This window comes from Maniola hyperantus, chromosome 28 (assembly GCF_902806685.2).
Source record: "Maniola hyperantus chromosome 28, iAphHyp1.2, whole genome shotgun sequence".
Lineage (NCBI taxonomy): Eukaryota > Metazoa > Arthropoda > Insecta > Lepidoptera > Nymphalidae > Maniola > Maniola hyperantus.
The window spans coordinates 3040875-3066852 of NC_048563.1; the positions used below are offsets into that span (position 1 = coordinate 3040875).

Sequence of the window (25978 nt, forward strand, 5' to 3'; positions counted from 1 at the left end):
CCGGGATGTTATTTATTTTTAAATCCAAGATGGCCGACATGGATTTTTTTACAAAAAATAGACATGGGTGTCGTTTTCAGGGTTTTCGAGGGTGCTGAATTTGATGATCACATTTATTTTGAAATCCAAGATGGCCGACATGGATTTTTTACAAAAAATAAACCGCGCTAAATCTGATGACGTCATCCGAATTCGTCTAGGATTTTGGGTTCTTGCAGATTCGGACGATTTGACGCGAAGAAGTGTGCGAGGTTTGATGAGATTTCATATACATATTATGTACATCATCATCATCATGATCAACCCATCACCGGCTCACTACAGAGCGCGGGTCTCCTCTCAGAGTGAGAAGGGTTTGGCCATAGTCTACCACGCTGGCCATGTGCGGATTGGTAGACTTCACACACCTTTGAGAACATTATGGAGAACTCTCAGGCATGCAGGTTTCCTCACGATGTTTTCCTTCACCGTTAATAATTCCGAAAAGTTAAGAGGTGCGTGCCCGGGATCGAACCCCCGACCTCCGATTAGAAGGCGGACGTCCTAACCACTAAGCTATCACTGCTTCTCTTGCTTTGAGGAAAGTACTTAAGTATAATAAAACAAAAAAGGTTAAAGAGTTGCAACTTTATTCTTCTCTAATTCGAGATTTCAATATTTTCACCTCACAACATTCATTAAAATACATCCATGTTAGAATTACACGTACATATTTCAGGCACAAATATATTACAAGATTCATTCAAAAAGGTAAGTAAATGCAGGTAGAAAACTAAACAGATTGTCTATGGATATGTTACTTAGGACTCCCCGCAGACTACACACTTTTGATCGCCCGATGGGATGGATAGATAGGTAAAGTACGCGGCAGAAAATGTACATCGGTCTTTAGAATGACGTTTAGTCGGTCTCAACGACAGAGACAACGCTCTACAAATCCGCTACCTCTTTCTAAAGGTCGATGTATTATAGTTATGTATATATAGTCATTAATTTAACTAATATGAATCAAACTATCGGCCGTTCAAAAGTCGATAGTTGGCGAGGGCCCTTAAAGTTAATATTACAAAAATTACCCAAGAACTTTTAACTCTGTGTAAAATCTTATTAATAATATCATTACATTAGTCTGTATTTATTAGTACACCTAAAATTAAAGTAAAAAAATAACTGTCGATTTTAATTTACAAGTAAAAAATGTTAGTCGATTCTTACACAATTAACTAGTCCTTTTGTAATGTTTTGAGAATAAAAAAAAAGATTTGTTATGCATAAAAAATGATAAAAATGAATGATTAAACGATCTTTAAATCGTATTAGTCCTTATTCCTATAAAATTAGAAGATATACTGCCGTACTCAGATCGCTTAATCGTTACTTAAGTTTAGTTAAAACGAGACAAAGCTATATCTCTCACATAAATCTCTCTCGTTTTAACTCAATCTTAAGTAACGATTAGCGACTCTGAGTACGGCAGTTAGAACTTATTTTTCCAAATAATAAAATTAACACGGTACTCGGTAAAAGCGACTGTGGTTTTTGTGGCACTGAATGTAGCAGGAATAATATTATGTAATTTTTATAAGTTTAATAATATAAAAAAAATGAAAAATAAAATTAAAAAAATAACTTACAATTTCGAAAACGGACTTTATTCCTTACGTAAACATTATTTTGGCGATTGAAAAGTCGGGCGTCACTTATAAAATTAAATTTTAAAAAATGACAGTTATTAGTTTACTATTATTTTACGCTCTAAAAATAGACATAGTTTTTCATTACTATCCTTAGTTTTAACAAAACTAATATTTTTATACAATAAAAAAGCAAAACTGATCATTATGTATTAACTTTTGCTATTTATGAAAGATTTTACATTTGAGCTGCCTTTAGATACAAAATAAAATAATATATTACTATGACATGAATTTTTAAAATTGCACCAAGTTATTAAAATATATAAAATAGATATGCACCAATTTGATTTTTCTTTTGTCAATTTAACTAAAAAGTAAAAGTATCTCTTAATATAATTAGATTAACCTAAAAATAATTGCATTAAAAGTTAAAACTTGCTTCAAGTTTTAAAAAAATATTTTTATTTAGTTATGGCAGATTTTTTTAAAGCCATGATGTTATAGTGCGATCATTACGTTTACAAAATCATTAAAATTGTATAGACGATTCACAAAGTACACTACACACAAAGTTGATAAAAACCACAGAATTCAGAATTGTAATAAACTAGCGACCCGCCCCGGCTTCGCATGGGTGCAATGTAGATACTAAGGTGGTGTCATTGAGGGGACATTGTCTCGGAAACTCTCCAATGAGAGGATTTTTTCCGGCCTAATTCACATTATTTCAATTTCTCTAGGGATCTCTATTTTTTAAGAATTAAACTATAGCTAGAAACCTTTTTCTTGAATCACTCTATCTATTGGTGAAATTCGCATTAAAATCCGTTGCGTAGTTTAAAAGATCTACGCGTTCATACATACAGACTGCGGGAAGCGACTTTATTTTATACTATGTAAAGAAGTGGTAAAGGAATGTGTCCGCCGCACACAGATGACTATTGTAGCATCAGTTTATCTCTACATAGTATAAAATAAAGTCGCTGCCCGCTATCTGTCTGTATGTATGAACGCGTAGATTTTTTAAACTACGCAACAGATTTTAATGCAGTTTTCACCAATAGATAGAGTGATTCAAGAGGAAGGTTTATAGCTATAGCTTAATTCTCAAAAAATTAGAGATCCCTAGAGAAATCGAAATATTGTGAATTAGGTCGGAAAAAAATCTCCCATTTGAGTTTCCGAGGCAATGACACCACATTAGTATCTACATTGCACCCATGCGAAGCCGGGGCGGGTCGCTAGTTGGAAATAAACTGATGCTACATTACAAGCTCGCACGTCCCAGCTATATACAGTTTCTATTACCAAATTTCGAATTCTGTGGCAAAAACAATATTATTCATAAGATGTTTATCACATATTAAGAGTTTGTACACATTTGCCACAAGCTCGGTCTCCACGCTGATACATGTTCGACGAACTTGCTTGATACAGAGCATAGGTTGCATCCATTACATCCGAATTGTTTGAATGAACTTAACACATACTCGAACATTGAGACCTAGCCATTATATTAATAATCCAGGGTAGCCAACTAAACTTAAACTAAAACTTTTAAGGCAAATTTACCTTTAAAATTCCTTGATTTTAATACCATATTTTTGTAACGTTTTTGGATAAAATAAAAATCAATGAAATTAAATCAAGAAACAAAAATCGCCTATAACGCGTACAAAATAATAATATTTATTTATTATTTATTAATTAAATATTCACATGGCGGAAATAAATTTCCCTTTGTTACAGTGCGACAAGGCACTTGAATGACATTGACAGGAGGGTGCTGTTGGAGAACAAAGGCATAGAATATTTAAACAAGAACACAGAGGACACTTGACGGCAACGTTAGTTCCGATTTTCGCCACGCGCCAATATAGTCTTGTCGCACTATAGTTTGGACGGGTTATAATTTATGGTTGGCATACCCTTCATGACTTTAACCATAGACTCACGTAGAAGTATATTGTATAAAAAGAGAAAACTTAATTTTTCAATAGAAAAAACTGCGTAAAAAGTTACAGCGGTTTTTTAGTTTGAGAGTTTTTTTAATATATATTTTTTACACACTACATTAAAAAGTAAAGAAAATAAAAGCTTAATTAAAAGTCACAGACCAAAGAGAAATTATATCAAATCAAGAAAATTAACCTTTAGTCTGTGGTATAAGCATGTAAATTTTAAAGTAATATTATTAATTACATGTCGCTTGTATATTGCATAAATTATGAGAACGCACTCGCCATATTTGCTCAACTCATCATGTCAATTGTCATGTCAAAAGTACGGTTTACCTTAGATTATGGACTAAAATCGTACTTTTGACATGACAGTTGAGTTGACACAAAGCAAATATGGCGAGTGCGTTCTCAAAATGTATGCATTATAAACGATATCTACGACCACGAAAAAATATATTCATCTGAGATCGTTTTTTTATGATTTTTTAAAAATTTATGTTTTTTTTTTACATTTCATTCTTATTACTAAGCTAAATACCTACCTAAAGAAAACGAAATAATTTTATTATTTATATGTAATTATGTACTTAATATTGAAAATGTCGATTCTTTCCCAAATTTTTTTACATTTTAAAAGAAGATAATAATAATTTTGAAAAATAAACTTCGTTAATTGATTCGCAGTGTAATTATTCCAACCAGTTGTAAATATTTAATGGAAATGGGCTAGGATATAGAAATTTACTAAACCCATCCTCCTCCTAACTGGATTTTATGCGGCATCGTACTGGAACGCTAAATCACTTGGCGCTAAAACATTGCCGCCAGGGCGGTCGCCCACTAATAGTAGGGCGTTGGACTGTAGTAATAAAATGATGTGATGTTTTGTATAGCAGTAGATTATGGGGCTAGAAGAATTCATTATTGAAGAGAATAAATAATTTTAAAAAATCATGATTTTTATTTATTTTTAACATGAACGTCACGCTGTACAAAAGGTGATCAATGACGTCACAAGGCATGAACGACATTTTTTTTCGATTTTTTTTAACATAAAAATAGAGTAATTTCGTGTGAAAATATTTTTTTTTAAATATGTTTTTATGTTTAAAATTTAAAAAAAATTGTCGTTTACGCCTTGTCACGTCATTAATCGCCTTCCGTACAGCGTGACGTTGATAATTATTAATAATTATATTTAAAAAACCAAAAAAAAAAAATTTTTTATTATTCCCTTTATTGATGTGCCTCCGGAAAACATACAGCATTTATGTATGAAGATTCCTAGCCCCATAAGCTAATATAGGAAGGAATAGGAAGATTTTATATTGAATAATTACATGCGAATCTAAAATTATTATTGTAAATATGGATATTGTCTGGTAATAAAGATTATATTATTATTATTATATACAAAACATCACATCATTTTATTACTAAAGTCCAAGACTCTGTTGAAATAACTACACTAACGTCGAAAGTTAGTCAAACTAAAGATAGTATAATATATTAATAATTAACTATACTAAATATCATAATATGTAGTAAAAACATAGTTCTGATTCCTCCTTACTTTACTTTTTCTATTTATTTCTCTTTTGTTATGGATCTTTTTGTCCAAAGTCCGCAAGTAAAAACAAAAAAATGACAGCATTAGTTTTTTTAATACGCCCACGGCCCAAATTTATTCTATATAATACGTCCAAACTAAGAAAGGGAAATCGTATCCGCCATATTTTGACGTCCTAGCTAGATTCAATTTCTTTTACGACAATTTTCAATAAAACGACGTCACAATATGGCGGACACGATTTCCCATTCTTAGTTTGGCTGCATTATACCTACGCTACATTTTTTATCGGGCTTTTTAAAAACAAAAACTAATATCGGTGAATTTTTTTTACTTTTTTTCTTACAGTTCATTCGCTCACACAAACACACAACTAAACATAGGTACATATGGAATCTTTTTTTTTTGTTTTTAAAAATCACAGTACGAAAGCTATGGGGAATTGCGGGGGCAGCTCTTTTTTGGCGCCAAAAAACTAGGTGCGTACGATCGCTTGAAATAAACTTCAACGTACATACACGTGTAGAGACAGAAGTTATTTTTTACTTTGTAGTGGTTTTGGAAGTCGTTTTTTAATATATTTTTTTATCTGGTAGTTAATTAAAAGTTAAAAAAATGATCTAAAGTTATTATTAGTTTTTTCAAACTGCCAATATTCCAAACCTATCATGTACACACCATAGCTTATTATTTATTTTCTTAAAAAGTATAAATTACGAATAATAAAGCTGAGTTTACTGATAAAATAGGCTTGAAATAAGCACTGCCCTCGTTTTTTTTTTTTAATTATAAATAAAATATAACTAAAAATTAAAAATACACCAACCTCCTTGAATTCCAAACCGATTATCTTGATTTAACGCACCAAAAACCTCTTTTTAATGCAGCCCATAAATTAAAACCACGTTTACAAATTATTTTTTTTAAAAAAGGTTAAAAATCAAAAAATTGCGATGTTATGAAAAAATCTTTTAAAATTTTATTATTTTTAAAAATAGAATGGTTTTTTTTAAATGAAAGGATTATTTTATATAAAATATGTTCGTTTACGCTTCATTGCCTTCGATAAATAAATAAATGAACCTCATAGCTCCTAAACAGTAAACTATTCATGATAATAATATGAGGTGTCGGTTTCGTTTTGCGAATAGTTTGCATGATAGCGCAAACTATTTTCGTTCCATATTCTTGCCAAATTAAATAAAAAAACAATGGCGTAGATTCTGATGTCTTTCTCTAAACTAAATTTTAGAGTATCTGCATCCTTTTCTTTTTAATATTGCTAAAAATGACGGAAAATGAACTTTAAACACTATGCTCAAGACTGGCACGTAAGTGGGTAACGGGTGTGTAACAGTGTTACTCAACGGGAATGTTTTGAAATTGTTGGCACCTTGTGTCACAGTGTTACACACGGGGGTGTGACTCAACGGGAATAACCCCCTAAAGTCACGAGGTTTGACAGTGTGGCTGATTCCGTTGTACACAATCCCAAACTAAAATGACACGTCTAAATCTATCGCTATCCCTTTCATAGCTGTTGCTTGCAGAAAAGTATAGACTAGATTTAGACCTGTAACCTGTTAATTTTAGTCTAGTGAATTAGGACAATTTCCTGTAATGCTGGATATAAGGTGTTAAATAAAAAATAAATTTTTTAACAAAAATTTAAAAAAATATGTTTCGTTTAGAGATTGTGTACAAGAGAATCGGCCCCAATTCTCTAAACTAAACTAAGAATATCTGCATCCTTTTTTTAATATTACTAAATATGAAGGAAAATTAGTTTTAGTGCTACAAATTAAAACACTGCCCAAGATAGGCACAAATAAGTCACGAGGTTTGACAGTTTTCAATTAGTTTGCATGTCCTCTTATTACTTACGACTATAGAAAAATATGTGAATACTGTAAAATTCTAATGCCATCAGAATCAGCACCAATGTTAGGTTTATTTGTTAACGTGGTTTTGCTCCCATAAATTGCGGATCACGTGATTTTGACTCAATTCAAAAGTGGGACCACAACATATCTCATTTCAAAAATATTTTCAAACTACATTCTACACTATTTTGAATGTTCATTGAACTACGAATAATAATTAGATAATGGCAATATGTTGGATCTGACTTATTGTTTACTTTCAAAACAGCTAGAACCCAGAGTTGGTACAGCCAGTTACAAAAAAAACTTATTATCTTTGTGCATTAATTAAAATTAATATTATGACAGTTTTAGGTAATAAAACTTGCAAATATTTCGGAAAAAATGTTTATTATTATATAATATAAAGAATAATAATAAAATATAGTCCGATTTATTATTGCATAGACGTAGTTATTGTCCGTAAATATGTTTATTAAATGCAATAGTCTGTATAGTCCGTACAAAATGACTTTTCACGCGCCATTTTAACTATTGGTCAACTGTCATGTCAAAAGTACGGTTCACCTTTAATAATAAATCATACTTTTGACATGAAATTTGACACATAAAGTTAAAAAAGCGCTTGCATGTGCAACTTTAAATCGGACTATAGATAAAATTAATTATTATATTAATAAATGTGCCAAGATTTTGTTTATTATCTAATTATTATGTCAATAATTGTATTCGAACGCGCGAAGTCACATGAATAGCTACCAAAAGTTTTTTTTTTAAAGTTATTCTATAGGGCGAAAGTCTCGTATTTATACAGCTTTTAGTTATAAAATACTACATGGGCAAGTATCCAAAAAAAAGTTAAAAACCTTTTTAGTAGCTAGACATTTTTACCTATGATATATTTTAACTAGCCTATTGAAATTACTTTTACAAAAAATATTTTTTATATTTTCAATTTGTGATTTTTTTAATCGAATGTCAATTTAAAAGTTTAGCCGAATCTTATTTTTGTTTTTTTTAGATGAAAATAGCAGGCAAAGTTGTGAAGATTTTTATTTTATTTTTAAATTAAGCTGGATGGCGGCTGCGCAAGACCGTGTCGTGTATAAGTCACAACAAGAAACCAGCAGTGGGCATCTATCCGTTGATCATGATGATGATGATGAATCAATTAAAATATCACCGGTGTTTTAGATTACATTTCAGATTTCTTTATTGCTCCAATATTTTTTACGAAATTCTTATAGTTTTAAGGGATTATTAAAAAAAAAATCAAGTGAAAGTTTTGTGCCCTTGCTGATAATAATTCTCATAGTATTTTTTTATGATGACTTGTTCAGCTAAACTTTTTTTTTGACAACGAGGCAACGATCGAAACGTGTAGATCCAAAGTTATTAAGTATTTTTAATATTTACAGCCCGTTTTCAGGCGGGACAGCTGTCAAGACATTTTCACCAGGGTTTTCGTTATTTTCTGCTATTGGTAGTTCTTGTTCGGTCTGCGCGGGGCCGTATGTCAGTTGTCGCAGTAGACGGGCAGAACCGGGCTGCGCGGCCAGTCTGAGGTCTCTTCGCTCTCGCTGCTTTCGCTTCCTGATCTGTAGGATAAAATGAAATTTATTTTTTAGGGTTCCATTCATTACCTTAAAAGAAAAGGATCATCTGTCGTGTCTGTCAGTTCGGGGGACTCCACAGGGTACTTCTTGTTGACTTAGAATCATGAAATTTGGCAGGTAGCAATTTCTTATAGCACAAGTAAATAAGTGAAAAATACTAAATCACTAAAACGACAAGGCAAATGGTTATTGGAATTTGTGGTGATGTCAACTATAATATAAGTCAATGCTCTACTGCAAACTAATTTAAGTTACTATTTAAGTACATGTATCATATTTTATTGGATTATTAATTAAAGTATATTCGAACCTAGACCTCAATTAGACGACTGTTAGGTTCGAAAATATAGTGTATCGGCACTCCGAACCCTATACCACCACCACCACCATGGATGGATGGATGGTCACCATCCATACTAATATTATAAATGCGAAAGTGTGTCTGTCTGTCTGCTAGCTTTTCATGGCTCAACCGTTCAACCGATTTTGACGAAATTTGGTACAGAGGTAGCTTGCAACCCGGGGAAGGACATAGGCTAATTTTTATCCCGGAAAATTTAAGAGTTCCCACAGGATTTTTAAAAACCTAAATCCACGCGTACGAAGTCGCGGGCATCAGCTAGTAGTTTAATATGTGACATATCGTTGATTCAGGATCAAACAGAGAATTGCCTCACTCTAGTTCTCTCTGGATACACAGATAAGATGTATAGTACGCGACTGGTTGAGATGGCAGTCGGGGTATGAGGCGGGGGGACGCCCCGCACACCCGCACGTCACCCGCACCGGGTGAGCACGGGGGCTGTGCGGGTGTCCCCTCACCGATTGCTATCTCAACGTGACACGATGTATGCCTGTATACCTGGTTCGTTTGGGCGTGGCGTCGACGGCGAAGTGTTGCTCCTCGATGGTGGGGAGCAGTGACGTCAGACGGTCCGTCGGCCGCAGAACCTAGAAAGTGTGTTTGTTTGTTGGTTTGTCCTTCAATCACGTCGCAACGGCGCAACCGATTGACGTGATTTTTTACATGGGTATAGATAATAATCAGTACCCTTATTATAAATGCGAAAGTGTATTTGTTTGTTGGTTTGTCCTTCAATCACGCCGCAACGAAGCAACCAATTGACGTGATTTTTGGCATGGGTATAGTTAAAGACCTGGGAGAGTGACATAGGATACTTTTTATCCCGGAAAATCGAAGTCAAAGTTGTGTCAAACTGCTCAAATATTATCAACTGATCAGTAAAAGTCAACTGCTTAGTAAACTTTGTGACTCAAAAGTCATTGACCGCTTAAGCAGGTGAAATCTAACTGCAGTTGCAATATAGGAATTGGAGAGGGGAATGCAGTGATTACAAAACAAGTAGTTTAGAGCCTCAATAGCTCAATCGGTAAAGGAGTGGACTGAAAACCGAAAGGTTGACGGTTCAAAACCAGCCCGTCAGGCTTGTGCTAGGAGTAGGTACCACAATAGTGCAACACTATTGTGGTACCTACTCCTAGCACAAGCCTGACGCTTAGTTGGAGAGGAAAGGGGAATATTAGTCATTTAATATGGCTAATATTCTTTAAAAAAAAAAAAAAAAAAAATGTTTTCACTTCAAAAATAATATTAACCAACCTTGAGCGTTCGTTCGGAGAGTCTCCACACCAAGCGTTGTCGTTGCGGCGCCGCCTGCCTCGCCTCGTAGCGCGAGATGACGCCGCGAACCAGGCTCCTGGTGCTCAGGAGAGACGCGTCTGTCATCTGAAACCACACAGTATTTGTGACCAAAACGTATTATCATCATCATCATCATCATCATTGTAATTTGTTATATGTCAGGTATTGCAGAACTAACTTAGGTAAACATTCCGCCATTCATCGAATCTCTGATCTCTATAACAACAGCGTGCGTCAACAGAGTGAAATAGACATATTCTCTAATAGCTATGCTCAGTTTAGGCGAAAATTACTAGATATAGTATTAAAGCAATAGCTGCAATAAGTATTTACATACAACAAATATTTGTATGTAATTTTTGTGAATGACTAAGCTGTTGGTGAACCCAATAAAGACAATATAAAAAAATATCATTCTAGTGTAACCCCAATTGTACACAAACATATACAAAGACACTCACACATGCACACTTATACATGCTCATTCACTTACACCCCCACACGCACGCACTCACGCACACACACAAACACACACACACACACACACACACACACACACACACACACACACACACACACACACACACACACACACAAACAGATAACATGGACTTCCACGCACATAATATTTTCTTTAGCTCTTTAGTTTAGTTGGTATGTAGTTAGCTTTGTATTTACCGAGCTGGAGGCCCTGTTAAACACCCGTCACGATCGCAATCACCTCTGATTGGTTAATGCTCGCTCACTATTGGCTACAATGCATTTTTGCAACAAGAATCGCACAAATTCAGCCAATCAGAACAATTGAGATTGTAATAATGATTGATGCAGGTTTTAGACAATCGCCCTGCAGGTGGAATGGAAAATGGAACTGCAAAATGCAAATGGAACTCTACATGATCGCGCGCGCCCCTTCGTAACCCCGCGCCCCTAAACAAATCAACTCACGTGACAGTGCGCCTGCAGTTGCGCTGCGAACTCGTAGAGATAGTACGCTTCCTCCGGCACCGTCTGCGAGTCGGCCGCGCCCTCCGCCGCCTTGCGACTCAGTTCCACCAACTCTTTTTCTGAAAACAAAACATTTTTAGGATTCCTTACCTCAAAAGGAAAAACGGAACCCTTATAGGATCACTTTGTTGTCTGTCTGTCTGTCTGTCAAGAAACCTACAGGGTACAGACAACAGACAGACAGACAACAAAGTGATCCTATAAGGGTTCCGTTTTTCCTTTTGAGGTACGGAACCCTAAAAATATGTGGGACATAAGCTACCCATACAAAACAAAAAGGAAGGAGACATGTGCTCTGTAGTGAGCCGGCGTTGGGTTGATCATGATGATGATGTTTAGAATACCTAGCTGATGGAAGACCAGCACTAGCGCCAGCTCGCTGGTGCGCGCGTTGACGCAGCCCGCGTCGCACACCGCTATCTCTGCGAGGTTGATCAGTTCACTCTCCTGAAACAAACAAACATACAACATGATGATTCTATATTATACTAGCGACCCGCCCCGGCTTCGCATGGGTGCAATGTAGATACGAATGTTTTTTTATTTTTTTATTCAGATACAAGTTAGCCCTTGACTGCAATCTCACCTGGTGGTAAGTGATGATGCAGTCTAAGATGATAGCGGGCTAACCTGGAAGGGGTATGGCAGTTTTTATTAAACCCACCCTTTGGTTTCTACACGGCATCGTACCGGAACGCTAAATCGCTTGGCGGCACGGCTTTGCCGGTAGGGTGGTAACTAGCCACGGCCGAAGCCTCCCACCAGACCAGACCAGAAATTTAGAAATTATAAAATTCCAAACCCCTGCCAGGAATCGATCCCGGGACCTCCCACTATTAAGACCACAGCGCTCACCACTGCGCCAGGGAGGTCGTCAAATGTGGTGTCATTGCCTCGGAAACTCTCAAATGAGAGGATTTTTTTCCGACCTAATTCACATTATTTTAATTTCTCTAGGGATCTCCAATTTTTTGAGAATTAAACTATAGCTATAAATCTTCCTCTTAAATCACTCTATCTATTGGTGAAAACCGCATTAAAATCCGTTACGTAGTTTAAAAGATCTACGCGTTCATACATACAGACAGCGAGAAGCGACTTTATTTTATACTATGTAAAGAAGATGTATTTTTAGGGCTTGACTTACTGAATACTTAGATTAGCGCCATTTTTAACCGACTTCAAAAAAAGGAGGAGGTTCTCAATTCGTCGGAATCTTTTTTTTAATTATTTTTTCAAGTCTTGAAGTTTTGTGACTACTGCGCTCGGACAATAATTTTGAACTTTCAATAAAATTTTAGTCATGATTCATAAATGCCTAGGTAAACCGTAATTTTTTAAGCAATAGTTCATGTTTACTAATTACCACTAAAAACATGTCCAAAAACGTTCTACAGAAAGAGAAAATAAATAAAAACCACTGACGGATGAAAATTATGAAAAAATCATTAAAAATTCTTCATCTCCTAAACTAGTAAATAATCGCTGCACATACATAGGGGTGATTTGGATACCCCTTAATATAAGGTATTTAAATTTTTCTTTTAGACGTCACATCCCCGGCCAGCCTGTATATAGAGAAGATAGAGATTTTTTTTAAATCTGATATTTTGTAAGGGGCTTTTACAGATAATCTATATGCTAGCCCCATATCGTTACAAACTAAATTTAAATCAAACTACATAATTAAACCTAAAACTATACTAATTTGAGAGAATCACTAACAAATTTATACACTTTCATTGCCGAAATGCTCGAAGGTTTGTTCAAAATACAATATTCATAAAATTTAAATTTAGTTCACACGTTAGTGTTTCTCTCAAATTATTATTTATTATTATTATTATTTTTATTTATTATTTATTATTTTTAATTATGATTGCGAACACATGCCAATAGTAAGTGCGAGACATCTTCTACCTTAGGGGGCGTCCATAAATGACGAGAGATGTTTAAGGGGGGGAGGGGGTCGATTCAAATGAAATCGAATGAGGGACAGAAAATTCAAAAAAACACCTCACGTAATTTATGGACACCCCCTTACCACATACTTCGCAATTGGGAGAATCCCTTTTCCTACATATACACATTTAAAAATTACATTAAAATAAAATTTACATTATACATTAAGATATCTTACGACTAACTGAAATGGTTTAAAAAAACTCATTTCAGATGTCACAGGTCACAGGTATTACTTTCTGTTCATGCTATAACTAATTTATTTCTATTAATTTTACTATTTACAAACCAAGGTATCGTATACCTTGGTTGGATTGAATTGTTCTATACCATATCCCTTTATCGAGTCATCTCTCATTAAAATATTCATTCCAAATTTTAAAACAAATAGTTTTTGAATTTTGAAAAAAGATAGAGATTACAATTACAATTAGTACAGATCTATACTAATCCATACTAATATTATAAATGCGAAAGTGTGTCTGTCTGCTAGCTTTTCACGGTTCAGTTCAACCGATTTTGATGAAATTTGGTACAGGGGTAGCTTACATCCCGGGGAAGGATATAGGCTACTTTTATCCCGGAAAATTAAAGAGATCCCACGGGATTTTTAAAAAGCTAAATCCACGCGGACGAAGTCGCGGGCATCATCTAGTTACTAATAAATAAAATTGAAGAGAGGGGATTCTTGAAGAATCCCTTCTCTTCAATTCTCTAGATTCACTTGGTACTAATACTGATGATATAGTACGCTTAAGGCAGCGTACTCTCCAAAAATTTCGCAAATGACAGTTGCTATTTCACCTTATCTTACGATTTGACACTTGTTTAACCCTTAATAACGTAACGGAATCCAATTTCCTTTATATACCACTCGAGTTACTATACTCCGGCGCGAGTGAACACCCTGCAGCGCCATCTATCGTGCTGAGTGAGAGTTTTCTGTCATACTTACGGTTTTGAACGGACTTAAAAAACCAGCCAAGTGCGAGTCAGACACGTGCACCGCGGGTTCCGCACTACACCCCCGTGCGCGACGGCGAATCTATCGCCCGCAGCGCGGGGAACATACATAAATTTTCATTTCAATTTTCATTTCATTTGACTAGAATTTTTTATTACTTTATTATAAAGTAGGATAAAAATAATGACGTAAACTGAAAAACTATTTAAATCGATCAAATAACAAAAAAGTTATAAGCATCTCAAGTCATATTTCTGATTAGACAGAGATAGCGATATAGCATTTTGACGTCACACCTAACTAATGCCATAGTAGCTTCGTGCGGTGTCATACAAATTTTCGTTTTGCGAGAAAGGCACAGAAGGCCCTCCCACTCCAAAATTCAAATGCCTGTAACTTTGTAAATCTTTGTTGGATTTTAATATTTTTTCAGCGTACGTCATTATTTTTATCCTAGTATATAATAAAGTAATAATATTTATCAAATTCATAAGTAGGAAAATACCCAATTCCGACTACAAGACCAACACCGGGGTAACGTGAATACCCCGCGCCCTACCCGGGTAAGGACCCTGTCGTCGTTGTATAACTTAGGCCCTCGATTATGTAAATTATGTAACAAGTTCAGTCAGTCACTCTATATTAACATAAATCCACCTGGCACGTTTCGAAAGCTAGTTATTAGTAACTTAATCAGCCAATCAAACTAATTGTATTAAGAAACATTCTCTGTGTACCTACTAATTAATCGCAGAAATTTCACTTTTTTAAACATGTGTATATAGTTTTTTTTAACTATTCTTACTCCTAGGTTAACTTTACTATAGTTTTAGATTGTTCAATATATTCATTGCACCTTGAATATATTTTTTTTTATATTTTTACTATTTCGGAAAGTTTTTAGCTACTTTTTGTATCATTTTACTTATGTGATTAATAATTGTCCCATGTAAATTGTGTGAATGTGCATGAAGTGTTTGCTTTCAAATGATTTTACATACAACGTCATGTAATTTAACTTTATGTAATTTAAGATCATTTTTGTAAAAATCGCTAGCGAACCTTATTAATAAAAAAAAAAAAAAAAATAACACTCACCGGCAACAGAAGCGCGCGTAGCTGCAGCTCCTCAGCCGCGTTGGCGACTAAAGCGCGCAGCAGACGCAGCCAGTGCAGCGCGGTGACACAGCAGCGCTCCGCCAGCGACAACTTGTCCGCTATGACGCGCGACATGCGACTCACGTCGCCCGCCGTGCACGCGGACTGCGACACTGACACTGCAACAACACACAAAATCATGTTATAGGAGCCCTACTTGTACACAAAACCCACTATTGAAGCAAAAACTAACTAAAACGGCGGAAACTATTATGCATAAAAATAAATAAAAATCTGTTTTAGAAGGCACAGGTGAAGACCTTTCATATGATACCCCACTTGATATAGTTATCTTACTTAGAAAATTGAAAATACTAAGTATAGTTCATGACCACAATTTAAACTCTATTTCTATGAGGGATAATTCTTAAAATCGCCTGCAGCACGACCGCTTCTGTGTGGCCAGATCTGTCCTAAATCCCCGGGGAGTGTTTGGGAAGAACGAGTACAAAACTGCCGAAAAGTTAATTTTTTTTGTGTGAATTAACCACAAATTCACGGTTTTCGGATTTTTCCCTTACGTGTGCTATAAGACCTATCAACCTTCCATATTTCATGATTCTAGGTCAACCGGATGTGCCCTATAGGTTTTTGACAGATAGACAACGAAATGATCCTATAAGGGTTACTTTTTTCCTTTTGAGGTACGGAACACTAAAAACAAAGAAGAAAGAATAATGTAACATTTTATACTTAAGAGATTCCAAATTTTGTTATTAATTAAACACATAACAAGCGTGTCAATATATCATTTTATTTTTTTTAATTCATTATACGTATACGCTTGACCACAATCACACCTGATGGGAAGTGATGATGTGGCCTAAGATGGGACGCGTTTACCTAGAAGATGCCTATCATCATCAAGATGATCATGATATTGAAAAGCGACTTCCAAAGGAATTTCAGCAAATATTTCGCGCTCGCTTCGCTCGCGCAAGGTTCACTCACCCAGCTCCTCGACGGTGACGTTGCGCGGCTGCTTGGAGACGGCGGCGTGCTCGTCTATCGCTATGTTCATACAGGACACCGTGATGCAGGGCACGTGGCACGGGCGGACCTTCATCTTTGTTAGAAAACTGGAATACAAAAACGTTTTTTTATAATTTTTTTTTTCGGTAGGAACGACATTCAGAACCAGTGGAATGTTTGGAACCCTAGTAGATTTTGTTTTAAGTACGTATTAATTATCACCACTATCTTACAAATAAAAATTTTGACAATCAGGAAGCGTAAAATTTTACCTATTCTGAATAAATAATTTGAGTTTTTGAGATTTTTTTTAAACCAGCCCAGAGTGAAGAAAGGAAGATAGAAGAAGCCCTCCCGTAGGGAGAGGCCTTTAGTTCAGCAGTCAATGGCCGTTAACCGCTATCACTATAGGTACCTTCAAGTCAAGAGTGAATAGACATCTTCTAGGCAAGTGCGCTCCATCTTAGGCTACATCATCACTTGCCACTAGGTCTGATTGCAGCCAAGCGCTAGTCTATGAATTAAAAAAACCGACCAAGTGCGAGTCAGGCTCGCGCAACGAGGGTTCCGTACTACGGTCGTATTTTTTCGACATTTTGAAAAACTATGATGCATAAAAATAAATAAAAATCTGTTTTTGAATGTACAAGTAAAGCCCTTTCATATGATACCCCACTTGATATAGTTATCTTACTTCGAAAATTGAAAACACTAATTTTTAGTTTATGACCACAATTGTTTGTGTGATGTAACCACAAATTCACGGTTTTCAGATTTTTCCCGGAATGTCTGCTATAAGACTTACCTACCTGCCTTTCATGAATCTAGGTCAACGGGAAGTACCCTGTAGGTTTCTTGACAGACAGACAGACAACAAAGTGATCCTATAACGGTTTTGTTTTTCCTTTTGACCTCAAAAGGAAAAACGGAACCATTATAGGATCAACAAAAATTTTTTTTTTTTAGAAACCCCAAAAAAAATAGGCTATTGAAGATGATGATGCTTACCGATCAAAGAGGTTGATGGCACTGACGAGCACATCCGCGGGCAGGTCGAACCACACTTTGAGACAGCGAAGCACGTGGGCGGCGCCGTCTCGTGCGCCCGTCGTCACCTCCCCATTCTGACAAACAAACATACCCTTTATTACTTTACGCTTGAGAGTTAAAATTGCTCGGCGTAATAGGTTGATCTTAAATATATAAAAGGTAAAGTTGACTGACTGACTGACTGATCTATCAACGCACAGCTCAAACTAATGAACGGATCGGGCTGAAATTTGGCATGCAGATAGTTATCATGACGTAGGCATCCACTAAGAAAGGATTTTTGGAAATTCAACCCCTAAGGGGGTGAAATTGGGGTATGAAATTTGTGTAGTTCACGTTAAGGGCTAAAATCGTACTTTTGACATAACAAGTGACACAGAGAAAATATGGCGAGTGAGTTCCTAAAAATGTACGCATTATGTACGATCGCGATTCCTCGTTCGAAGGCGCTTACATTCTGACCTCAGTCTCGCATTTGCATAGTTCGAAGGTCGGTTTAGTAAAGGTGGGTCTACGCTAGACGAACCGAGCACCAGCGAAGCACAAGCGGAGCCGTTCTCGGCTTCGTCGTTCTCGGCGTCAAGTGTGGACGTACAGCGAACCTACAGCGATCACTGTCCTCGAACGTAGTTTTCCGCAATTTATTGCACGGAAGCATCTTCGGTCCACGTTTCCATGATGCTCGGCTCGAGCGACCGACGTTTGTCACTAAAATCCACGAGCACACTGCGAGCGCGAAGCAAATCCCTTTGTGTTCGTCAAAAAACCGACAACAGGCGGAACTCAGCCGAGCACGCACGAAATGCTCGCAGCGCGCTCGTTCGAGGCTTGTACTAGACGAATTGTGTTCGGCTCGTGCTCGGTTCGCCTAGCGTAGACCCACCTTAACAGTGTCGTCACACAGGTGTTTCTGCCTTTTGCAATGTTTATTGTTATATTTTGTTGTGTAAGGGACCCACCCAAGGAACATTTCGTTTTATATATTACTAGGTGATAGATCAGTCAGTCAGTTAGTCACCTTTTCTTTTTATATATTTAGATTTAGATATGTACATTGCGAACTTTTAATAAATACAGATATATTATTAAATTCCGGTTTTTTTTGGTATCTTATCATTTATCATCAGTATTGTAACTTGTCTTCGTTTATGCTAGCGTTCTAATTACACTCACCTCTCCGTCAGTTGGCAAGCACAGCCGCGGCTGGAACTTGTTCTCCAGCTGCAGGTACTCTGCGAGCGTCGCGTGCAGCTGTCGCATGCGACAGTCGCGCTCGCCGGACGTGGACGCGCCTTCGTCAGCATCCGGGTGTCTCGCGCCCGACCTCAACATGATCGGGCTTGGCTCGAGCGGAGGGTGAATCGGCACCTATAAGTTATTTACACAAAGACTTTTAAACAAACTCAAAAAAAAAAGGTTCTCAATGTTTTTTTTTTAATTTATAGACTAGCGCTTAGCTGCAATCAGACCTGGTGGCAAGTGATGATGCAGCCTAAGATGGAGGGTCATGGTGCCTTTAGCACTAAAAAAAATTAGTGCTAAGGGTGCCCTTTAGCACTAAATTTTTTCTTCCAGTCACATCACAATCTACGTAACTGGATCAAAAATTTAATTACCAATAAGAGCCTCAATAGCTCAACGGGTAAAGGAGTGGACTGAAAACCGAAAGGTCGACGGTTCAAACCCCGCCCGTTGCACTATTGTGGTACCTACTCCTAGCACAAGCCTGACGTTTAGTTGGAGAGGAAAGGGGAATATTAGTCATTTGACATGGCTAATATTATTAAAAAAAAACAATTTACATACCCTACTTCCAAGGTTTCAAAACAGTGTAAGAATAGAAAACGTTAATGATGTAATCTCACGTACTTACGCATTTCACAGACGTCTGTCGTTACGTATACCTAACTACCTACACGGTAGGGTGAATGGTCTGAGCGTCTGTTTACTATCGCTGTTAGCTTCAGGAATAGCCGGCTTGTTTGTTTAGGCGGCCCTTAGAACGGGGCCTATCGAGTTGAACATGTAATTATTTAGGACGCACCAAACTTCTAGAATAGCTGTGATAGCCTAGTGCTTAGGACGTCCACCTTCTAATTGGAGGTCGGGGGTTCGATCCTGGACACGCACCTGTAACTTTTCGGAATTATCTATATTTTAAGTAATTAAATATCACTTGCTTTAACGGTGAAGGAAAACATCGTGAGGGAACCTGCATGCCTGAGAGTTCCCTTATAATATTCCTTATACCTCCTCATATATGAGCCTTACGTCGCTAGCCTTATGATAAGAGCGACCTATAAACAATAAAATGAAGTGATTGTTACCTAAGCTACCGAGCAAGCAGCGGCAGAAGTGTCGTTGTGTGTTGCCCGCGCCGATTCCCCCACTGCTCGTCGACCCGACGGTATTGACGACCGGGCGCGAAGCCCCTAGTACCTGACCACAACAGAGCGTTGGTCAACCGACAGCAGCCGACACGGCCACTGATGGTTGATTGCGAGGTAGAAGTGAGATAGGGTAGGGCAGGTGAGGTAGGAGGACTTTTAGGTATGGGCAGGGTTATTAGGAGTTTTGGAGACAGTGGGGAGGAATATCTAAAGGAGATTCCGAGATGGTTGATTGCGAGGGTTAAGTTTTGAGGACTTGGTATGGACAGAGTTGGAACTTGGGTTGGGTTGGGATGAGATTCTTTATGACAACAAATTAGGATTTTATAAAAAAGGAGATTCCAATAAAGAAGTTTTTTTTTTTGGAGAAAGGGGTTGATGGGCAAGTTTCGAATTTCTTTGGGGATGAGATTGTTTATAGGAATAAATTAGGAGATTAGACAAAGTTTTTTGATAAAATGGGGGTAATATTTAAAGGAGATTCTGACAAAGGAGTTTTTATGGAGAAGGCTTGGTATAAGCAAGTTCGGGATTTCTTTGGGGATGAGATTGTTTATGGGAATAAATTAGGTTAGACCAAGTTTTTGGATACAACAGGGTCGAATTTCTGAAGGAGCCGACAAAGGAGTTTTTAGAGCTTATTAGGCTTGATATGGGAAAATTCGGGATTTCTTTGGGAACGAAATTATCTATGGGAATAAATATACAAAGTTTTTGGATTTTTTGGATGTAATTTGGGCGAAGATAATCTAAAGGAGATTCTGACAAAGGAGTTTTAAGGAGAAGCCTTGCAGATATGAGTAAGTTTGGGGTTGGGATAAATTAGGATTTTAAACTAAGTTTTGGATACAGTAGGGTCGATTATTGAAAGGAGTTTTTAGGAGGGTGTGAACAGGGTGCAATCTTAGGTTACCAGGTGCAATGCCTTGTTGAAAGACAATTGCCTAGCCACCTTAGCTCTTAAGTCAGATACCCACAACAGTGGTTGAACACTATTGCGAGGGCTGGCACTTGCTGTAATTTTTTTTTTTTGGAAAAGTACAAAAACGCCACGGTCGGCAACCCTGACCCAATAGCACACACCGGATTTGGTAATCCTTCGTACTTTATGAACTATCGAAAGCTCGTCGCAGCAAAGCGATATGGGTCTCTTGATAGGGTTAGCAATCAACTTAAAATGAATTAAGGTAAACCTGTAAAATTAGCACATTATATATAAATAAACTGGCTGATGCCCGCGACTTCATAGCGTGAATTTAGGTTTTTAAAGTCCCGTGGTAACTCTTTGATTTTCCGGCATAAAAAGGAGCCTATGTGTCAATCCAAGGCATAATATATGTCCATTCCAAATTTCAGCCGTATCCGTCCAGTAGGTTTGCGTGAAAGAATAACAAAGAAACACACATACAAACTAGACCTAGGTCAACTTAATTATTACTTGTTTTTTATCTATATTTTATATGTAATTTAATAATTTAATTTAATTTAATGAAAAACTGCTATACCCCTTCCAGGTTAGCCCACTTGTATCTGAATTCTGAATTAAACTTCTTGTTAGGTAAATGTAGTACCTACCCTTAAGAAACACATACAAACTTGCGCCTTATTAAGTGTGATTAGGGTTTTGATGACATTGTGGCTAATTCCATTGTACACAATCTCTAAACTAAACTAAAATGACACGTCCAAATCTATTGCTATCCCTTTCATAAGCACGAAACTTCCTGAATTAGAATAAACAGTATATAATCTAGTTATGCGAATATATATATATAATTTACATATACAAATATGATCAATATAAATTACTAAGACATGCTGATTATTATTAATTAATTAATATTAACATAATTTACTAACATAAATTATGTTAATGTAAACCTTTGCATAATTACAATATTATAGAATGAGTATACAATCAATAGGTAGGTATGCAAAAACTGTTTATTTACGTGAATTAGGTATATGAATACTTATCTCTATACTACATACCTATATTAAAACCGGCCAAGTGCGAGTCAGGCTCGCGCAATGAGGGTTCCGTACTACAGTCGTATTTTTCGACATTTTGCACGATAATTCAAAAACTATGATGCATAAAAATAAATAGAATGTACAGGTGAATACCTTTCATATGATACCCCACTTGATATAGTTCTCACTTTGAAAGTTTAATTTTTTTGTGTGATCTAACCCTAAATTCACGGGTTTCAGATTTTTCCCCAAATGTCAGCTATAAGATCTACCTACCTGCCAAATTTCATGATTCTAGGTCAACGGGAAGTACCCTGTAGGTTTCTTGACAGACAGACAGACAGACAGACAGACAACAAAGTGATCCTATAAGGGTTCCGTTTTTCCTTTTGAGGTACGGAACCCTAAAAATGAATCGCTGAATGTGTTGCTGATCGCAAATCTCGAGAACAGCTGAACCGATTTCGCTATTTCTTTTTTTTATAATATTCCTTGAAGTACGAGGATGGTTCTTACGGAGAGAAAACTTTAAAAAAAATCCTGAAAAAGAATCGACTGTTAGGCGGTACAACGTTCGCCAGGGCAGCTAGTTATAAATAACTATATATTATGTATTACAATATACATAATTCAATAGCCTACCAATGTCATTCGTGGTAAACAAAATGGTAAGGTTATTATAATAACGGAAACGATCATTTTATCTCGAAATAAATAACTACACCTGTTGAGCTTCAAAGGTCTGCAATCCGCATCAGAAAATTTTATCAATCATGTAAGAGAGTTAAAATTATCTCGGCAAAATACGTAATTTTCAGTGAAATTCGATTACTTTACATAATTTTCAGTAAAATACGTTTTTTTGGTAAAATTCGAAAATTATACGAAATGTTCAGCAAAATACCCTCTTTTTCGGCAAAATTCGAATACTTTACGTGATTTTCAGTAAAATACATTTTCTTTCGTTGTACCCGGTCCTGGATGACCGTTAATTACTTAGCTCTAGTTGCAGTCCCCAAAAATTTTGTTTCGGAATGCACCGTCTTGTACTAGATATAGTACGTGACAGGTTGAAATGACAATCGGAGAGGGAACACCCCGCACACCCGCACAGCCCCCGCACTAACCCGGTGCGGTCAAGCGCGGGTGACGTGTGGGTGTGCTGGACGTCAAAACCCGACCCCGGAGCTGAAAAATAGTTCAATTTTCAAGCCTTAGTATACAGTTCCCATGTATAATACGCGACAGGTCGAGATCCCCGGACACCCGCAAAGCTCCCGCTCTAACCGGGTGCGGGATAGCGCGGGTGACGTGCAGGTGTGCGGGACGTCCCCATACCATTTATTAGATACCATAGACACAGTGGCGTGCAACTCATAGAGGCATAAAAGCGCTGCTTACCCAAGAAACAGTTAACTCAGTTAAAATTGCTCAATGGTCATTATCTTTTGGCTTGCTTACCTAACTAATGCTTACCCTGGCTTTAAACCCTATGCACGCCACTGCATAGACATAATGTAAATCTTTTTGTTAATATATTAACTAAGGATTCTTGAATTCATTTTGTAATTATTCTAGTACCGCAAGACCTATTCCACTTCTTAATGCGCCTTGCTCACAACATTAAATGGGAAGCTGGAAGAAATCTCTATTTAGATATACATTTCCAATACTATGTAACTACAATTTTGGTACATGAAAAGTAAAAATAAATAAAAATACCCCGATTGCCATCTCGACCTTTCGCGGACTATAACATAGTGGTTGTTAGTTTTCATCTATCGAAAGTTCTAGCCTTGTATTACAGAATTGTCAAAACATTCGGCGAAAACAAAATAAATAAATAGCTCGCATCTCTCACAACTTGTTTTTTCACGCTATTTTTAAATGTCTCTAAGGTCGTTCGCAACGCAACAGCTGATAATAATACGGCTCTGATAATAATAATAACTCACACTAATATCTAAATCCATACTAATATTATAAATGCGAAAGTGTGTCTGTCTGTCTGCTAGCCTTTCAAAGCCCATCCATTCAACCGATTTTGACGAAATTTGGTACAGATATAGTTTGCATCCCGGGGAAGGACATAGGCTACTTTTTCCCGAGAGAAAATCATAGAGTTCCCACGGGACGGGCATCATCTAGTAAGGTAGGTACCTAAGTAAAAAAACCGACCAAGTGCGAGTCAGGCTCGCGCAACGAGGGTTCCGTACTCCAGTCGTATTTTTTCGACATTTCGCAGTATAACTCAAGACTATGATGCATAAAAATAAGCACAGGTGAAGCCCTTTCATATGACACCCCACTTGATATAGTTATCTTACTTCGAAAATTGAAAATACTAATTATTATTAGTTTATGACCACAATTTAATTTTTTTTGTGTGATGTAACCACAAATTCTTCAGATTTTTCGCCTAATACCAGCTATTAGACCCACCTACCTGCCAAATTTCATGATTCTATGTCAACGGGAAGTACCCTCTAGGTTTCTTGACAGACCGACAGACAGACAGACATACAACAAAGTGATCCTATAAGGGTTTCGTTTTTCCTTTTGAGGTACGGAACCCTAATAATGAAGCCGATATCATGAAAAACCACAGTATGCAAATCAGCTGCGGCTTGATGTCACTTTAACACATCAGCTGATATACAGCTATCTCCTTTCACCGCGTGTAAATAGAAAGAGAGAGAAAGCTTGTTTACATGATAAAAGAATTCGTTGCCGTTATAAAGAGTAGGTACCTACGCGCTAATATTATGCATCTTTATTATATTGTAATCAAAATAAACTTATCTATCGCTGTCATTGAACTGGGGCTTTGGCTTATGCGATATAGTACGCAAATGGTGACTGCGTGGTATTTGTTTCTATCTTAATAATTTTACCGAGACCGTGGCCGAACGGTCAAGGCATCGGGCGCGAACCCAGAAGATGCAGGTTCGATTCCTGCCGGTCACGCAATTTTTGATATGTATTTAAAAAAAATTCTCATTTTTTCATGTTAGAGCTTAAATGCACATAGCTATCTCGCTCTAGCAGTAAGTCACAATGGAGCTACTTCTACAGGTATTTGTTATGAGATGTATATCCATTATACATTTGAAAAAACAACCTGCAGATAAAACTGCAGTTTATGTCAGTTCTAAGCTAGGCTAGGCTAGCCGCTAGATAGTTCCAAGAGACACCCAACAAATCTATTGTAGGTTGATGTCACAGCAAAACAATTTGATTGTATTTAGTCGATCGTGTGATAATTACGCTTTGTAAATAAAATAAAATATAGATTTTATAAGGTTATGAGGTTTAGTAATTTCCTTGAAGTGTAGGTAAACACAAAAAAAAAATTATAAAAAATATTGTCTATCTTCTTCTTTCTTTCTATCTTTATAGTCGATTTGACTATAAAGAAGACGACTGATATATCAACGCCCAGCCCAAACTACTGGGCGGACTGAAATTTTGCATGCAGATAGCTATTATACCTTAGTTAAGTGAACCTTACCTAACTTAGTTAAGTGAACCTTACCTACCTTAGTTAAGTGAACGTAGACTAGTAAACCGAGCGTCAATTTACCGGTTGATTGTTTATTGTTAATTCTAATTAGGTACCCACACAGAACTATCTAGTGTGGGTACCATAACACAATGTTATAATGGACAGAATTGAACTATGGTAAATAAATATTTTTTTCATTTTTAGGGTTACGAACCTCAAAAGGAAAAACGGAACCCTTATAGGATCACTTTGTTGTCTGTCTGTCTGTCAAGAAACCGACAGGGTACTTCCCGTTGACCTAGAATCATGAAATTTGGCAGGTAGGTAAATATTATAGCTGACATTTGGGGAAAAATCTGAAAACCGTGAATTTAGGGTTAGATCACACAAAAAAAATTGTGGTAATAATTAGTATTTTCAACTTTCAAAGTGAGCGATTATATCAAGTGGGGTATCATATGAAAGGTCTCCACCTGTACATTCTAAAACAGATTTTTATTTATTTTTATGCATCATAGTTCTTGAATTATCGTGCAAAATGTCGAAAAAATACGACTGTAGTACGGAAATGTTTAAAATGAAAGGATTTTAAAAATTCATCTCCTAAGGGGGTGAAGTAGGGGTTTGAAATTTGTGTAGTCCACGCGGAAGAAGTCGCGAGCATA

The 25978-nt window shown here is 36.6% G+C and overlaps 1 protein-coding gene across 3 annotated transcripts in view; it reads right to left on the minus strand.

Moving 5' to 3' along the window:
* Positions 1-612: 612 nt before the first annotated feature.
* The window catches only part of CycG (cyclin G), a 39642-nt gene continuing 14276 nt past the window's right edge, over positions 613-25978 (minus strand). For 2 of the 3 annotated variants that reach the window (XM_069508510.1, XM_069508509.1), the window contains exons 2-12: positions 19772-19883; positions 18618-18812; positions 17403-17518; positions 16374-16501; positions 15363-15541; positions 14256-14345; positions 11683-11785; positions 11279-11397; positions 10289-10414; positions 9530-9618; positions 613-8649 (exon numbers count right to left, since the gene is read on the minus strand). In XM_069508510.1, coding sequence (XP_069364611.1) covers positions 8568-8649; positions 9530-9618; positions 10289-10414; positions 11279-11397; positions 11683-11785; positions 14256-14345; positions 15363-15541; positions 16374-16501; positions 17403-17518; positions 18618-18776 — 1191 coding nt within the window. In that variant the 5' untranslated portion in view covers positions 18777-18812; positions 19772-19883 and the 3' untranslated portion in view covers positions 613-8567. The remainder of the gene's footprint in view (positions 8650-9529; positions 9619-10288; positions 10415-11278; positions 11398-11682; positions 11786-14255; positions 14346-15362; positions 15542-16373; positions 16502-17402; positions 17519-18617; positions 18813-19771; positions 19884-25978) is intronic. The other variant, XM_034983140.2, reaches the window with a different exon arrangement.